At 51.8% G+C, this 18,516-nt stretch overlaps 1 protein-coding gene across 3 annotated transcripts in view; it reads right to left on the bottom strand.

The window, feature by feature from the left end:
* LOC135456008 (S-adenosyl-L-methionine-dependent tRNA 4-demethylwyosine synthase TYW1-like) overlaps positions 1–18,516 on the bottom strand; it is a 99,782-nt gene that overhangs the window by 73,979 nt on the left and 7,287 nt on the right. For all 3 annotated transcript variants that reach the window (XM_064729595.1, XM_064729594.1, XM_064729596.1), the window contains exon 9: positions 6,737–6,824. In XM_064729595.1, coding sequence (XP_064585665.1) covers positions 6,737–6,824 — 88 coding nt within the window. The remainder of the gene's footprint in view (positions 1–6,736; positions 6,825–18,516) is intronic.

The following is an 18,516-nucleotide window of genomic DNA, read 5'->3' as shown; positions in this document are numbered from 1 at the left end:
CCTCCCAAAGGGATGGGAGGTTTGGCCTCCCAGCTGCCTCAGACCCCTGGCACTGTGCACAGCACAAACATCTTGGACACTTTTAGGACACAGTAAAAGCCTCCTGGGGCAGTGAAAGGGATTCAGCTGCTGCACAGACAGCCCAGAGCCAACCTAGAGCCAGGGAAATGAGACTGGCAAAGCTCAGGGGTGGCAGTGCCAGGAGCTACCACAAGTTCCAGCCTCCCCAGCTGATCATAAGAGACCTCCAGGATTCTCAAAACCTGATGTTTCCTTCCACTCAGATGTCTCTTTTAACCCAAGAGCACCTTTCCCTCTGAAGCACAGGAATATGAAACCAGTGATGCCTTTGCACCTGGCATGAGCCATCAGAGAATGCAGCAAACCCTCAAGCACACCAACACCAGAGAAAATGGATCAACTTTGTAACGACCTTTGAGATCCCAAAGCTGATCAGCACCAATGGAAGGCTTCCCAAAAAGGGCAGGGCTGGTGGTGGAATGGGACTCGGAGATTTTCCCCTGTGGGGATTCAGCCCACCAGTGGTGGCTCCCAGTGCCAGAGGGCAGGGATAGATGGGATATTGGGAATTGGGAACTGTTCCCTGTGGGGGTGGGCAGGCCCTGGCACAGCTGGGGCTGCCCCTGGATCCCTGGCAGTGCCCAAGGCCAGGCTGGGACAGTGGGAGGTGTCCCTGCCATGGCAGGGGTGGCACTGGGTGGGATTTAAGGTCCCTCCAACCCAAACCAGCCCATGATTCTGTGTGGCTGAAGTACATGGGATGTCACAGCACCTCCAGGGCAGCTGTTGGGGACCCTGAAGGGGCTCCAGGAGAGTTGCAGAGGGACTGGGGACAGGGGATGGAGGGACAGGACACAGGGAATGGCTCCCACTGCCAGAGGGCAGGGCTAGATGGGATGTTGGGAATTAGGAATTGTTCCCTGTGAGGGTGGGCAGGCCCTGGCACAGGGTGCCCAGAGCAGCTGGGGCTGCCCCTGGATCCCTGGCAGTGCCCAAGGCCAGGCTGGGCAGGGCTGGGAGCACCTGGGACAGTGGGAGGTGTCCCTGCCATGGCAGGGGTGGGATGGGATGGAATTTAAAGTCCCTTGAAGCCAAACCAGTCTGGGACTCTGCAATTCTTTATTCACAGGAAATCTGCAAGCACTTGGCATTTTTAAGAGCTGCACCTCAGGGTGAAGTCTGCAATGGGAGGTTCCACCTGCACAAGTCTCCTCCTGAAGCCCCCAGAACACACCCAGAAGGTAACAGACACAACTGCTGCCTGCCAGGAGCTGCATTTCTTTTCTGTTCTGTTTTCCTGAGACACTTTTCAGTCATTCAGGGCACATTCCCTTCTCCACATTTCCATTTGTCTGAACTGTCCCCTTGTGTGGGGCGAGTGTCACCTTACAAAGAAAGCACAGCAAATTTTATCCTTGCCTGAACACATCCTGTACTTTGTTCCAGCTTAGACTTAATTTCAAAGCCCAATACTCTCCAAAGCCCTGCCAAAACCTAAAACAAACCAAAAAAAAGGCTGCACTTCAAAATCTGTGTTTATTTTTATTTTCCTCTTTGTTATACATGGGGTTATTCTACCAGCTCTGGTAACACATGAGAGAAGAATCAGCCCCCTAAATGTGATTTATCCATCTCCTGTGCTCCTGCTCAGGTGCTACAGCTGTGCCAGCACATCAGAATTGCAGTCAGCTCTCACACAGGGGGGCTTAAGCATCTTCTGCTGCCTGGACTCCTTCCTTCCACCTGTGTGTTTGCCCTTTATTTACTGACATTTCCTAAAGAATTGATCTCTGTGCCTGGCTTTGGTCACTGTATTTATTCTGCTCACCACAAGTAATTTCTTAGCTAGCAGAGTAATTTTTAAGCTGCCCACAGCCAGTATTTGATTTCTGTGGCACATTCTGGGGACTGCAGCAGTGCCACCGATCCCAGAGCCAGCTGTGGGCTGCTAGTGCCACCTGGAGTTGAACAGCTCCTCCCAAAGCCTGCCAGATCCCACTCCCTGGAGCACAGAGCCTGCAGAGCCCCAGCCAGCAGCACAGCTCTGTGCCATGGCTTGAGATGCCATTTCCACACACTGACCCTTGCAAAGGCTCAGCACAGAGAGCCAGCCTGAGCTGGGCACCAGAGCTGCAGGAACCTTGGCCTGAGAAGGGCCAGCAAAAGCCACCAAAGCTTTTAAAAACCTCAACTCCAGGTTGGTGAGCACTTGAAAAGCCCAGCCTTCAGTATTTTTCTGAAGTCAGCCTCTTGCCTTCCCTTCCCCACTAAAAGCCACAGGCCAAAGCACAGCTTTAGCTGCAGCACAAAGTCAGAGCACGACAGTTTAAGTGGCTGCTGAAGCCCAGACTATTTCAGATAAGAGTTGTCTCTTAATGCACCACTTGTCTTTGGAGACAAGGAAAATAGAGGTGTCCTGGGCACCCTGGGGCTAAATTGTATCCTTCCTTAACCAGTAAAGGCAGAACCAACTGGACTGCAGCAAAACTGTCCTTGTGGGACAGAATAATTTATCCAATGTCAGCAGGGTCAGCCTTTGGCATCATTAACCCACCCCAGTGTGCTGCCAGGCAGGGAGAGCAGGGATTTGTTTGGTCCTGTTACAGCAGGAGAGGGCAAAGCAAAGAGCATGGCAGAAGCACAGCGTGAGCAGCTTCAGAAATCCTGGAATCTTGGAATGGTCTGACCTGAAGGGACCTAAATCCCATCCAGTGCCACAATTTCCCTGTCCCAGGGTGCCACAAGCCCCATCCAGCCTGGCCTTGGGCACTGCCAGGGATTCAGGGGCAGCCCCAGCTGCTCTGGGCACCTGTGCCAGGGCCTGCCCACCCTCCCAGGGAACAATTCCTGCCCAATATCCCATCCATCCCTGCCCTCTGGAGCCTCCTCAGCCAACACTCAGCTCTCAGGGCTTTGGGCTCACTGCTCCTGTTCCACTCGTGCCCTGTTGAGGGAAGTGCGTCAGAGCCAACCTGGGGCTGCTGAACAACCCTTGTGACATGCCAGGGCTGATGGAGGTGGCTGGCACTGAGACACATCATGTCTGAGCTCCAAATAGCTCAGGCAGGCAGTGAACAATCCCTCTCCCAGCTGCCAGCATCCAGCAGGATGGTTGGCTTCCCTCAGACCATCAGCGTCAATAAAACATTTGGCAGATCCAGGGGCAGCTGTGACTAATGATGGCACCAACCCCAGCAGAGCACAGAGCCATGGTCAGCCCTGAGTCACGAACAGCCTGACTGCAAGGGACCACAGGGATCATCCAGTGCAGGCCTGGCCCTGCACAGACACCCCAACAATCCCTGGAGCTCCTGGAGCAGCCTCAGGGCTGTGCCCATTGCCTGGGCAGTGCCAGCACCCTCTGGGGAAGAACCTTTCCTGAGATCCAGCCTGACCCTCCCCTGACACACAGAAGGGTGTTTGGGTTTTTTGTTTGTGTTACAGGAAAAGAAAACCCCACTGTGTTTTTCTACTTTCATCTTTCCTACTGAAACAGCAGCTCGAGACTCCCTCTAAAGCTCACCAAGGATTTAAATGAGAAATCAGGAACACTGCAAAGGCTCACGAGTCCTTCACCCTGTACCAAATCCTCCTGGCACCCAGGCCAAGCAAAAGCAACTTTCAGCCCAAAAGGGATTGTGTCATAAAGTTACAAGCAACTCCAAAAATGAAATGTGACACTGGGCTGTACTCACCAAGCAGCACATGGAAAGCTTGTTTCCATTTTCAGTTTATTTCATTTCCTCCTGGCTGCCCGGGCACACAGAATGGCTGAAGCACCACCAGGAGCACGGCAAACCCAACCAAGAACCACTGCCAGCCTCTGCCCCAGGGCACTGGCACTCACCCGAGCCTCAGAGCTGTGCTGCTGCTCCAGGCACAGCTGGGCACTGATGGAAAGGGAACTGGGTTGTGTTGCCTCTGGCTGGACTTTCAAAAGCAGCTCTTGCTGAGTATCAAGGTATCTTGCTGGTATCAAGGTATCCTGCAAGCAGGCAGCTCCAAGGGCTCTGCAACCCAATGGAGAGGCTAAATTTAGCCAATATTCAATGCCAGGGCTAAAATAAAAACCTTTGCTTGAGCACTGTTCCCTTTACCTCGAGGAAGGTAAATTGCTTTGATGGTGAATCCACAGTGAGCACTACCATGGTCTGAGGAGAGGCTGCTCCAAGGAAAACCTCTGTTATGCAACTGCAGAATCAAAGAACAGCTCTCCCTGACCCACTAATACTCATTTTCTTTCTCTTGGGCTAATTATGCCCTCAGGGATACTCTTGAAAAGACACTGAGCCTGCACCCAAAGAAACCAGTTGGTGCAAAATAAATGAGATAATCTTTTGACTCCACTGCACTCGTTATTTTAGGGGGAATGATGCTGAGGGAAGAAGGGAATTGTTTTATTTTTGTAGCCACAAAAGCCTTCCTGGTGTGTTATTTACAGGAAAAAATGTTATATGACATAAAAAAACCCAATGCAGCTTCCCTTTTTCACAGCTGAGTGACCACTGAAGAATTTGGTGAGCAGCAGAGGAGAGAGAGCTGGGAGAGGCAGCTGGGCTGTGAGGACACAACAGTTTGGAGTCTTTGAAAGTGCAGATTTATGTAAGCAGATCCTACCAGTGGCTCCAATACTGGCACTGCCATGAGCACTGCAGGAAGGGAAAACCTGGACCCACTTATCTGGATAATGAATTCCTGTCCCTGGAGTGTCACAAGGAAATCAGAGCTCTCTGGGGAGCTTTCTTTGAGTCAAAAGAATTATGGTAGTAAGGTGACCTTCTCTCCAGCACTGCTGTATTTTCCAAATGGCCACTTTGTACAAAAGCACAGTTCCATTCACACCCAAACCCAAACAAGCAGGGAAAGTGAGACTGAGCCAAGGGGAAATGCTCCAACCACCACACAGAGCCAGCACAGAGCACTGCCCCCATCCCCTGCTGTCTTTAGTAGCAACTGAATAAATGAATAAATAAAAACAAAAGGCTGTCACCTTAAACACAAAACAAAGTCAAAGATAAATTAAATGCAGTCAAATACATGACAAACAAAACCAAAGTAACAGCCACCACAGCACAGCCTTCAGGAGTGAGGCTGAAAAGATGGACTGGCCCAAGGCCTGCACTGGGCCATGAGGAGAAGGCAAAGGCCCTGCCACTCCTCCTGAGCCCCTGGGCCATTCCTCACAGCACACAGTCACAGAAGGGCTCTTTGCTGTGCCAAGGCTGATGCCAACCCAGTGACCAAGGCTGGGCAGAGCAGTGCAAGGCTCAGCCCTGAGAGCAGCAGGGCTGGGCGGCACAGCTGGACTGGCCCAGGACAAGCCAGCCCCCAGCCCTCAGTGACACAGGGACATTGTCAGGAGCTCCAGGAGAGCAGCCCAGGCCAGCCCCAGCCCTACAAGTGCTGAATAAACGTGAGGATGTGGCTCTTGAGTCATGATTTAGTGCTGAACAGGGGGGTGGTGGTTGAATTTGATGCTCTTAAACATCTTTTGCAACCTTAACAGTGCCATGATAACACTGATTGAGCAGCAAGGCAAGCACACTCCACCCCAAGGGAGAAAAGAAGCCAGACTGAACTCCCTGTAGTCCCCATGTGAGCAGCAAAAGGGAGCTCCCATCAGTCTCCTCCTGCCTCTGCCACTCCCAGCTGAGGCTCCTGAACTGCAGGGCTCAGTCTGGCTCTCCTCATGCTGGTCCTTTGTTTTAAAAAAAGACATGAAATTCACTCCAAGTGCTCTCATTGGAGAGCTGCTGATCTTTTTCAACATCTAGTGGATGGTTAAAATTAGTTTGAACTACTTCCTTTTCTGGAAACAGTGTTTCAGCAACAAATCAGAGTTTGAAACTGAGGTAAAAGCAAGGGACTAAGTTGCAAAACAGATGCAAAGCTGATCTTTAAATATTCCCTGACAAACCTACACCGTGGGAGCTGCAGTGTGGGACCGTGGGCACATCTCTCAAGCTGCCCCAGCAGGTTCATCAAACCCTGGGAGCTCCAGGCACTGCAGGAGGAGCTGCCCAGGAGGCAGCAGTGTCCTGGGGCATGAGGAAGAGCATTCCCAGCAAGGCAGGGTGATCCTGCCCCTCTGCTCAGCCCAGGTGAGGCACCTCTGCAGTGCCGGGCCCAGTTCTGCCCTCCACAGCTCAAGAAGGACCAGGAGCTACTGGAGAGGGTCCAGTGGAGGCCACAAGGATGATCTGGGGTCTGGAGCATCTCCCTGGTCAGGAGAGACTGTGGGAGCTGGGTCTGCTCAGTCTGGAGAAAGAAAGGCTGAGAGGAGTCCCATCAATCCATAAAATACCCCCAGGGGTATCAGAGGATTGTGCCAGGCTCTGCTCAGTGGTGCCAGTGCCAGGATGAGGAGCAGCAGCCATGAACTAAACCACAACCACCTCCATCTCCACATGAGGCAGAACCTCTTCCCACAGAGAGGCAGAGCTCTGGAACAGCTGCCAGGACAGGCTGGATGTCCCTCTATGGCCACCCCCACAGCCCCTGGGCCACATTCCTGTGCCACCTGCTCTGGGGGGCCCTGCCTTGGTGCTGCTGCACTGGGTGATCTCCAGAGGCCCTTCCAGCCCCAGGCATGCCGTGTGTCCTGTCCTGTCCGTGGGTCAGGCCTGTCAGGAGGGCCCAGGGCAGCCCCTGCCCCCCAGAGCCCCTGTGCCATGCTGTGCCCAAAGGCAGCTCCAGGCTCTGGGCTGTGCCTCACCTTGTTTAGTGAGAGCCTCCCTCAGGGCTGGGGTGATCATCTCTCTCCTCTCAGCTCCAGCAGCTCCCTCCTGCAGCTCCTGCTCTCTCTGTTGGAAGAATCACAGGGAATTAGAGCCAGTTAGAGCCAGGCCTCACCTCAGGCACTGGGGCACAGCCACACACCTGCTGGACTGAACTGAGCCCAGTGCCACACAGCAATTCCTGTTCCCTCTAATCCTGCACCCCATCCTGTCACAGACATCTTCTCATAAAAATCCTTTCTTCAGGATTTTCCCTTCTGGGAAGCTGAGGCCCCAGAAAAAGAATGCAAGCAATGGTTATCTGCTGCTGTGGAATGCAACAGGTGCATCTGGGATTGGCCCATGTTGGATGTGTACAACTAATGGCCAATCAAGGACCGAGCTCTCTCTGGGACAGAATCAGAGAGAGCTCCTTTGTTATTCATTTCCTTTTCTATTCTTAGCTTAGCTGGCTTCTGAGAACCTTTCCTTCTATTCTTTTTAGTACAGTCATAATGTAATATATATCATGAAATAATAAATCAAGCCTTCTGAACATGAGGTCAACATTCTCACCTCTCTCTTCATCCTGCAACCCTTGTGACCACTGTCACACCATCCCTCTGCCCAGCAGTAACTTAGGATGGCAAACTGGAACAGGAACACCCCCAGCACACCAGATTTGTCCCACTGACACAGCAAGAAAATTCCCAAGGATATTTCAACAACCAGGCTGTGAAATCTCATCCAAGAGTGACTCCAGTTTTAAGCCCCAATGTTTCATGAGTACACAACGAAGGGAAGGGAAGGGAAGGGAAGGGAAGGGAAGGGAAGGGAAGGGAAGGGAAGGGAAGAGGGAAGGAAGGGAAGGGAAGGGAAGAAGGGAAGGGAAGGGAAGGAGGAAGGGAAGGAGGAAGGGAAGGAGGAGGAAGGGAAGGGAAGGGAAGGGAAGGGAAGGAAGGGAAGGGAAGGGAAGGGAAGGGAAGGGAAGGGAAGGGAAGGGAAGGGAAGGGAAGGGAAGGGAAGGGAAGGGAGAAGGGAAGGGAAGGGAAGGGAAGGGAAGGGAAGGGAAGGAGGAAGGGAAGGGAAGGGAAGGGAAGGGAAGGGAAGGGAAGGGAAGGGAAGGGGAAGGGAAGAAGGGAAGGGAAGGGAAGGGAAGGGAAGGGAAGGGAAGGAAGGGAAGGGAAGGGAAGGGAAGGGAAGGGAAGGGAAGGGAAGGGAAGGGAAGGGAAGGGAAGGGAAGGGAAGGGAAGGGAAGGGAAGGGAAGGGAAGGAAGGGAAGGGAAGGGAAGGGAAGGAAGGGAAGGGAAGGGAAGGGAAGGGAAGGAAGGGAAGGGAAGGGAAGGGAAGGGAAGGGAAGGGAAGGAAGGAAGGGAAGGAGAAGGGAAGGGAAGGGAAGGGAAGGGAAGGGAAGGGAAGGGAAGCTGCTTCCACACACAGCCAACCCTGGGCACGAGCTCCAGACACTGGGATAAAGTCATGGGCAGGAGAAGCAAACCCTGGCACGTAACAAGTGGTGACTCCCCTGCTGTGTGAGTGTCACTGCTGAGACTTTATGGGTATTTATTGTCTCATGTCTGCACAAAGAAGCATCAAAGCAGAAATAATTACTTGGATATTTCATGCAACTTGTAATCTGTCAGTCCTTTATGGCTTTCATTGAAGGAGTTATGGATAAACAACAAAAACCAGCAGAGGACATTTTGTCTTGACAATACTGAGGCTATTTCACATCCAAGCCTCTTTTGTGCCAAAGCCATGGAAAAGTTAATGGAAATGCTTTCAGTTTGAGTCTCCTCACCAACTGTCAGCATCACTAAGGAAACCAGGGCTCCTGACTTGCCAAACTGCTCCTCACAAACAGGGAGAGGAGGCTGCCTGCTCCTGCTCATGAACAGACTGCTTCTGCACCTGAGCAACAGCTCAGAAAATAAAAGGTGCCTCCAAAGAAAAACACATCTGAATATTAAAACCCACACACAGAGAAGTTCAAGGACAAAACAGAGCTCCTAATAAACACTTGAGAAGGAAATAAGAGAGTAAAACATTCAGGCACAGAGCTTATTACCTCCCCTACTCATTTTGGATCTAACTGCCCACAGCCTCAGGGATGTTGTTCAGAAATGTATTTTTCAACAACCAGTACAACATGGTCCTTTCTGAAGGAAAAAGCTGCATCCACCATCTACTTCCTTCCATTCAGCCTCCTGAGCCTTCAGGCAGGACTTCATTGGTTTCTGTAACACATCAAAACTCCCCTGGAAGCCTACATCTAATAATTAATTGCCATTTAGTGGGTTTTAAAGCTCATTTCTTGAGCCTTGATCTTAATTTATCAGCAAGACTCTTCAACAGTAAAATATTAATATTGCTGGGAAAGCTTCATGCATAAGGAAGGAAGGAGATAACAGATAAAAAACTTCATCTTCCAAGCGTTAAATAAAGAGCTTGTCCTGCCACAAGCCATCAATTAACCCAGGCCACAGGCAAGGCCCTGCCTTAGCACAGACTGAGACCTGGGCTAGAGGAAGGAAGGGGAGTGGAACCCAAGGAGCTTTAGGGTCCCTTCCCACCCAAACCACTCCCTGATGCTGTGATTTGGGAACCCCTCAAAGTCCTGAGCAGGATTTAAACATGGACACATCCTGGCCTGTGCTTCACCATCTCAGGAGGACCAAACCTCCACTATGGAGCACATCCTAATGTTAAAAATGCAGTCATTGAATTAATTACAAATGAGAGACCCCATCAAAGAAAGCCTCCAAACACAAAGTCCTTCTGCATGGAAAACATTTGCATTTCTACCTCCCTGCCACTGCAGCACCTCAACAGAACAACATCCAATTCCTCCCTGGCAAGGCAGAAATACAGTTCAATTATCATTTTCCCCTCACAGAGAGGATCACAATTCTCCTGCCCACACCCTGATGTGAGAGCCTGTACACAAAACCATATTTTGTTTTTCCCTGCCCTGCAATACCTGACCTGCTCACTTTGGCAGGGCTGCACGTACTCCTGGTGGGAAATGGAATTCACTGCACAGGGATTTCCACTTATTTGCTTAATAAACCTTTCAGATCTGTTATTGAGGGCTGGAGAGGAGGGGGAAAAAGTTAACTTTGCACAGAGGAAACTTCTCCAGTTGTGGTGATTTAGTAGAAAGCCCTGCAGTAAATCCAAGGCAAATCACTGTCTTTCCATAACAAATCAAGCAAGCAGTGACAAGAGCCTGCTTTTCAGGCCCTTGAAATATTCCACTGCCAAAAACTGGAGGTGCAGCTCACAAAGGAGGGGGCCAGAGATGAGGAAAACCTCTGGACACCCCCTGATTCCTTGGAAGGCTCAGCTCAGCTCCACTGCAGGCTGGAGGGGTTTGGCTGTGAATAAAGGCAGCTGAAGCTCAGCTGGGATCCCCTGCTCTGCAGCTGAAGGGAAAAGGAATCCCTTCCCTTTCCCTCTCACAGGGAGCACAACAGGCAGAGGCAGCACAGCCCCAAGGCAAGGAAAACACAAATTCCATGGACCCTGACAAGAGTGAGGGCCTCAGCATTCCCTGCCCCAGGACAAATCCCAGTGTTTCAAAGGGCTTCCTCCAAATCCGCCTTCCAAACTCAAAGGTGACCCCCAGGATGTGGCACTGCCACTTGTCCTCCTCCCTGAAGTGCCCTCTCCAGCTCTGGCCCCTCAGCTTGGGAAGGACCTTGGGACACTGAGCACATCCAGAGGGGACAGCGAGGCTGGAGAGGGAACACAAACCCTGTGAGGAAGCCCTGAGGGAGCTGGGGGTGCTCAGCCTGGAGAAAAGGAGACTCAGGGCTGCCCCCATCACTGCACAGCTCCTGAAAGGTGCCTGTGCTCAGCTGGGGCTGGGCTCTGTCTGCAGCAGCACTGACACAACCAGAGCACACAGCCTCAGGCTGCACCAAGGGAAACACAGGTTGGATATTAGGAGAAAGTGTTTTACAGAAAGGGTGATAAAGTTCTGGAATGATCTACCCAGAGAGGTGCTGGAGTCCCCATCCCTGGGTGTGTTTAACAAAGCCTGGATGTGGCACTGGGTGGCAGGGTTTAGTTGAGGTGTTGGAGCTGGGTTGGACTTGATGATGTTGAAGGTCTCTTCCAACCCAGGGATTCTGTGAATTCTGTGGTTTTCCAGGATGCCCAGGTGCCCGACAGCTCCTTGTGTTTCCCACTTTATCCATCAAACACTCTTCAAACTGACCGTGCAGGGGGGAGAAAAATAAAAAAGACCCTGAAACTCCACACAGAGGCTGAGGGAGCTGGGGCTGGTCAGCCTGGGGAACAGGAGGTTGTGTGGAGACCTCACAGCACCTGCCAAGGTCTGGAGGGGACACAGGGAAGGCACAGAGGGACCCTGCACCAGGAACTGGAGGGACAGGACAAGGAATAACAGGGTCAATCTGACAGAGGGGAAATTAGAGTTTGATATTAAGGAGAAATTCCTTCCTGTGAGGGTGGGCAGGCCCTGGCACAGGGTGCCCAGAGCAGCTGGGGCTGCCCCTGGATCCCTGGCAGTGCCCAAGGCCAGGCTGGACAGGGCTGGGAGCAGCCTGGGATAGTGGAAGGTGTCCCTGCCCATGGAACAAGATGAGCTTTAAGGTCCCCCTTCAAACCCAAACCATTCTATGATTCTCTAAATTAACTGAATTTAGCACTTTCAGCCTCGTGGCTCTATTTACTGATGTGCCATGGCAGGGTGAAAAAGCTCCCCCAAAAGCTTTTACTCTCAGAAAATAATTTACGCCCAATTACGACTGAACTTCTTTCCTGCTTAACCTCCCAGTGGTCACACAAAGGGAAGCCCTGGCCCTGCCAGATTTACAGCCTCATCCATCTAACAAGCTCCAGGACCTTTTCCCAAAAGAACAGCACAAGCATTAAGCAAACAGGAAGATAGCAGGGCTGGAGCCAGCCCTAACAGAACAGCACTGAGGGAACGCTGGCCAGGCTGTCAGAAAAAGCTGCCTGGCAGCAAGAAGGATCAGCAACACTTCCCCAGGAGCTGGGGAATGAACTGTTAAAGTTCATGAATGACATGAAGCAGAGTTAAAGTTCACAGAGCAGAGCTCTGGAAGCAAAGCCCCGGGGGCAGCAGGACAGGCAGCAATGCTGGCAGCTCCTCCCCTTGCTCAGCCTGCTCTGGCAGGGGCACCACTGACAGGAACCACATGGGGACATGGGGGACACCAGGCTGCCACAGGCATGGCACTCCTTTCCTTACAAACAACCTTTTGGAAGGCTGAAACACATGGGGAAATGGGGATGGGGGCCCACTGCACAGACAGCCCTGAAGACAAGCACAGGAGCAGAGGGTGCACTCTGGGGAGTGTCCTCCTGCAGGAACACAGCTGTGGCTGTCACAATTCAGCTGTGACAGGCAGAGACAGAGCTGCAATTTGCTGAGCCAGGGATGAACCCCATCAATCCCACAGCACCCCAGCTCCCACTGCTGTCAGTCACCAGCACAGACAGCCTGGAGCTCCTGCAGCACACAGACCTGAGAACCAGCAAACTGCCCAACAGACAGAAAATCTTATTAAAAACACCTGCCAGAGTCTGCATAATCACAGGCTACACACCCACCCCAGCACTGCCCAGTGAAGCACAGAGAGCTGGGAGCAGCACAAGGAGTGAGAGGGGAACGGGGCAATGACTGAAACCTGGCCATGAGTGAAACAACATCAGCTGCCCAGGCCAGAAGGGAAAACTGGGCCAGGTGCTCTCAAAAAATGGCCCTAAAGTCACAGAATCATGGAATGGATTAGGAGGGACCCTAAAGCTCATCCCATCCCACCCCTGCCATGGCAGGGACACCTCCCACGTTCCCAGGTGCTCCCAGCCCTGCCCAGCCTGGCCTTGGGCACTGCCAGGGATCCAGGGGCAGCCACAGCTGCTCTGGGCACCTGTGCCAGGGCCTGCCCACCCTCACAGGGAACAATTCCTCATTCCCAATATCCCATCCAGCCCTGCCCTCTGGCACTGGGAGCCATTCCCTGTGTCCTGGCACTCCATCCTCCTTGTAGGTTCCCTTCAAAATGGGGAAAGTCCCTAAGTTCTGACTGGTATCAAAAAACAAACAAAAAAACCCCCAAATTCAGAATCAGGACTTTTCCCTCCTGAAGTAGAAACCCCAGTGAATTTTAAATGAGGAGGTGGAACCCCCCCCTCCCTCCCTATGCTGTAGGATACAGAAGGTCCCTGGTGCTATCCTGAGGCAGCAGCTCCCACCTGAGCAAAGGCAAGCAGACCTGCAGCTCCATCCTCATGGAGGGAATTTTCCATTTCCCTTTGTCTGAGAAGTCAGTGCTGAGATTTCTGGACATTTACAGCATTTAAATCCCCAACTCCTGCTGACAAGCAGTGACAGGAGCTTATGCTGCCATCCGAGTGCATCAGCCTGAAAGGGCCCTGAGCATCTTCCATGAAATGCAGAGGCAAAAATGATCCCAACAACATCATTTTCTTGTAGATTCAAGTCCTCAAGGACAAGAAACATCACAGGTCAAAACTTTCCAGTGTATCTGCAGGGCTGCAGGGGGGTTCAGAGTGCTGCTCTGAGCTCCAGCAGCACTGCTCTGCTGTAGGGCAGCTTTTACAAGGTGCTGCTGAAGCACAGCTCCAGCTCACACACTGCTGAGGGACTCTGCCAGAGCTTGTTTGATTTGGGAGACTTCCCTGGACAAGCCAGGAAGAAGATTGATTTTCAAAAGCACCAAAGGAGTCAAAACTAACAATGTGTCTGTGTCCACCCAAAAGGGACTGCTTATACTTGAAAACTGAGCCATATTTTCACATTTTATTTCTTTCTTCTGTGCTACAAAAATCCCAGCTGAAGCCCAGTTAACACAGTTTAACAAGAGTCTCAAATGCCCAAATTCAAACCAGTAAGATTTTCCATTCAGTCTCTTCTGCTCTCTCACACAGAGCAGGCAGCACACATCCTTCCATACTCCTGCCATCTTTTGCAGCTTCTTTTTCAAGTGGCTCTTTACAGAGTTCTCCACTCCATTTCTTTCTTTTCCATGAGTTCAAGACTAAAAGAACATTTCATTTCAATGGCAATTTTTCAAGTGGTGAAAAACCACAGAAATCTGAAATGGTTTGGGTTGGAAGGGACCTTAAAGCCCATCCAGTGCCACCCCTGCCATGGCAGGGACACCTCCCACTGTCCCAGGGTGTCCCAGTGTCCAGCCTGGCCTTGGGCACTGCCAGGGATCCAGGGGCAGCCCCAGCTGCTCTGGGCACCCTGTGCCAGGGCCTGCCCACCCTCACAGGGAACAATTCCTAATTCCCAACATCCCATCCAGCCCTGCCCTCTGTCCATTTGAAGCCATTCCCTGGGTCCTGTCCCTCCATCCCCTGTCCCCAGTCCCTCTCCAGCTCTCCTGGAGCCCCCTCAGGCCCTGCCAGGGGCTCTGAGCTCTCCATGGATCCCTCTCCAGGTGAGCACCCCCAGCTCTCCAGCCTGGCTCCACAGCAGAGAGGCTCTGCTGCTTTGATTTGTAGAAGTTCAGGAAATCTGCTCAAATCTGTCTTTAGACAAGCAGGAAATTTTAAAAATGCACAGAAAAAGAAAACTACCTGAGAAATGGAGCACAAAGTTGGTGAGAAATGGTGAGCAGGAGGGCTGGGCTGCTGCAGGGTCAGTCCTGACCATCTCCTTTTCCTGTGGTCAGGAAAAGGCTGCAAATAAACACTGAGAGCTCTCAAATGCCTTTACCAAGGAAGTCACTGCACATCACATGTCAGAGCCTGCAGACTGCACATCCAGACAAAGGTTACATTAAAGTTATTTTGGGGTTCTTTTTTCCATTTTATCACTCACAAGCCTTCCTCAGAAAATGCCTCAAGATCTCTTGTAATTCTGTTTAGCAGTTGTAATCCTTTCCATTAGCCAGGGTTTAGAGAAAAAAGACTTGAACCCAGGGAAGGAGAAGGGTGAAGTGTCCCTATGGCAAACCCTGCTGTTAACGACAGAAGTAGTCCCCAAGAAGTTTAAATTTAATTTCTTAAAGCTCATTTTAAAATGGAGACTCTCACTGAATTCTGAGCCAGAGCAGCACAGGTCAGAATCTGGCCCAGAGCAGCTGCTGCAGATAAGGGCACATTTTTCATAAAGGAATCCTTCACCCATTAAAAGCTGAAGCTTTTGGATCTGTCCACATCAGTTTTAACTGAAAGTTACATATTCAAATTTTGTTCCATTTGATTAACACATCACTGATTATTTCTTCCTCCTTTAAAAAGTTCCTAGCTGTAGCACAAAGTTGCACATGAGCCTTGGTGTGTAAACCTTAGGCCTTAAATACCCCACTGCCCACTGTCCCACCCCAACCAACCCAGCTCCCTCAGGAGTTCCCTCCCCCAGGGCTGCAAGGTTTGGGCTCCCACAGCAGCCCCAGGCTCCTGAGATTCACACTGGCCAACCCAGGGTGACTTTTCAGGGACCAGGGGACACAGAGGGACACAAACTGAACACTCTGGGGCAGAGTTTGGCTCCTGGAAACTCTCAGTGTGTTCCTATAAACCCCTCTCTCTTTACATTGCAAATAGCCTGTCAGCATCATTACACTGCTTGTTGTAGAAAACATGAGCATTCATCTCAAAATTGCATCAGCAAATATGCTCCTTTGATTGCTTCCAAACCCATCAAACAAGGAATCAGGACATTATTATTGCTATTATTCATGGCTGAAGTTTAGAAATGTGAAGGTTAATAAAGTTATTCCATTCCCTGGGAATGAGTGTAGATGGATCTGTGCTTCCAGCTGATCTCCCAGCTGGGGGAGATAATCCACACTAAGAACTGGTGTCCCTGTGATTAATGGCACCTTGCAGGCCACCAACACCCTCAGAGTTCACTTTCCCTGACAAATCCACATCAGGGAAGAACTCTGCAGGAAAGGCAAAGTCTGCCACAACTGCAAAACTCCAAAGTCCACCTCATTCTTAAAGGCATTAAAAACCATCAGCACATATTATGAGAGTTGGTAAACTCACATAGAATTTGCTGTTGGATCAGCTACCAGTTAATATAGTTGAATATATTACCAATATCTACCCAACCCTGTGTCAGTTTGGGCTCACACTCAGTGTGCAGAAGGCACCATCACCATGAACTGTGAAACTTCACACTCAGCAGCTCTTCAAAAATCCATCTCTGCTCTAGCTCAGTCTGTAACAGCTACAATTCAACCTGGCAGAGAGGTTGTGGCATTGCCCTGGAACTCCTGAATCCATCTGCCTGGTCCGAGTGGCTGCAGGAATCCAGCACCTGCTTCAAGCCCCCTGACAGCACCTTACAAACCTGCAGAATATGGGGGGGCGGGGGCAAAGCTGTAAAACAAATCTCAGCCTTGATTTCTGTCAAGGCAAACAGCAAAAAAGAGATGCAAAATGAAATGAAGATGACCAGCAGAGATGTGAGCAAGGATTTATTAGATCCCCCACAGCCTCATCCCAGAAAAGGCAGGACAATAAGGAATTCTGACTATCTGTGCCTGCCTTACCTGCTGGTGAGCCTCACAAGAGCCAATCCATGCACAAGAGATGAAAGTTGGACCCAAAACAATTTCAAATTAACTACAATGCACAAGGCAGAACCTGCTGCTCCACATCCCATAGGCAGAGGGGTGAATACCCAACAATGACACACATTGAACTCCTGCTGGGAAGTGTCAGGCACATTCCAGACCCAAGGAACTCTGAGGAGGAAGAATTGTCTGTGACATAACCCTTCAGATACCAAAGTTCCTCTCAGACTTTTTCACCTGTGTGTGAGCAGTTCAGATCCCAGAGCACTTGGCTGTGTGGGCAAGGAGTCCTGCAGGACAACAGGTCAGGTCAGAGAAACCAAGAGTGTCACATCCACTTTACACAGCCCAGCATGCCATGAGAGGAAAATGGCTAAAATGGCCAAAGGCAGAACGACTCACCTGGTACAGGAAACCTCTCAGAGCCTACAAAGGGGATGGGACTTCAACAGAGGAGCCCTTATGCACACTCAGAGTGAGCTCCCAGGCCCACACCAACACTTGCTCCCTCAAGATTTGATCCTCTGCAGGAGAGCAGAGTTCAACTCTCACAGCAGAACAGCCCTGCCAGCTCCTCCAAGGAAAAGGCCCAAAGGATCAACACCTGCAGCTTCCAGCCCCAGGTGAGTGTCTGTGCCCAGGCAGCAGCTGCCCCTCTGACCAGGGTGGCACTTGGGCCACAGCACCCTGAGTCACAGTTACTGCAGAACACAAGCACAGCCAACACTCTCCCTGCTCCAGCAGAGCACCAGGAAGGCTGAAGATAAATCAGTTTGGCTCCTGCCTCAGCCAAGGCACAGCCAGCAGTGAACTTTCCCTGCCTGTGTACAAACCCACACCACACTGACCTCAGCACTGATTTCTGCCAGTGAACAGCAGAAAGTATTTTATTGCTGTGCTCACATTTTATTTGTAAACTGGCCTATGATACGTGCTTTTCCCGGGTTACACTGCTCCTCGATCACGATGCTGCTATATTCTGTCAGTCAGGGAAAGCTCAGTGCCAGTTCTTCACCACGGTGCCGGTGCCAGTGCTGTCACCACGGCCCCGGAGCTGCCGCGGCACCCCGCTCCCTTTGGGCCGCTGACCTCTAGTGGCGAGCGCAGGAGAGAGGAGACAGAACAGTGTTAATGCTCTCCACGAGGAACTGCGGTCCTTTCTCCCTCCGAAGGGAAGCCAGAGGCTGCCCAGCCCTCCCTGACGAGCTGCAGTGCACAAGCAATCCCTCTGACAGCCTTGCCCCATCACGGGGGCTGCTCTCCTCACAGAGCTGCCTACGAACAGCAGCGTTGGATTCACCTCCTTCCCCTCCCTGAGGGCACCAACAGAGATCCCCAGGCTCCCCTTGTAAGCTCCTGCTCTGCAAGCACCCTCCTGTGAGCACAGCCTGCCTCCAGGGAGCCCAGCAGTGCCACCTCAGCTCACAGCACCGAGGACATTGCTGGATTTTCACACAGTCACAGAACAGTTTGGGCTGGCAGGGACCTGAGACCATCTCATTCCACAGGCAGGGACACCTTCACTGCCCCAGGCTGCTCCAACCCCATCCAGCCTGGCCTGCCAGGGATCCAGGGCAGCCACAGCTGCTCTGGGCACCCTGTGCCAGGGCCCCATGTTGGGAAAGAGCTGTGAAAACCCCACAGTGCAGACACACCCAGGGTTAGGAACACACCACGTGTGTCATTACAGAGTCAGCTTGGTGAGAAGGGCATGGCCAGCAGCTCAAGGGTGCACAATGACAGCAAAGGGCACTGAGAGCAAAGGGAGTCAGCAGATGGGCTCAGAGCACACCACAGGCCACCCTGACCAGCAACTGCTCAGCCAGCAAAGACTGGGCAGCACAGCAAGGCCCTGCAGCTGCTCCCTGTCCCCAGGGCTTGGTGTGAGTGAGGTGAGTGTGACACATCCCAGCTCAGACTGAGCACAGGAAAGGGACACCAAGAGAAGCACTGGGAACACACCCAGCAAGATGGAGCAGGAGCTGGGGCTGTGTGACAGGCCCAGGGTCTGAAGCACAGACCTCACCCTAGGGCAGCAGTGAGCAAGGCAAGCTGGGTGTTCCTGCTGCACCTGCAGCTCTGCCCCTGTCCTCCCTCACACCTGCATTTCAGTGACAACCCACGGGCACTACAGGAACAGGACCTGTGTTCAGCCACTGCACTGGGAATCTCAGTGCAGAGATTTGCAGCCAGATGCAGAGCTAGCTCTGCAAGCAGATCTTCCC

This window comes from Zonotrichia leucophrys, chromosome 19 (assembly GCF_028769735.1).
Source record: "Zonotrichia leucophrys gambelii isolate GWCS_2022_RI chromosome 19, RI_Zleu_2.0, whole genome shotgun sequence".
Classification (NCBI taxonomy): Eukaryota; Metazoa; Chordata; class Aves; order Passeriformes; family Passerellidae; genus Zonotrichia; species Zonotrichia leucophrys.
Note: the sequence above shows the minus strand (reverse complement) of the source record. Positions and strands in the feature narration are given on the sequence as shown.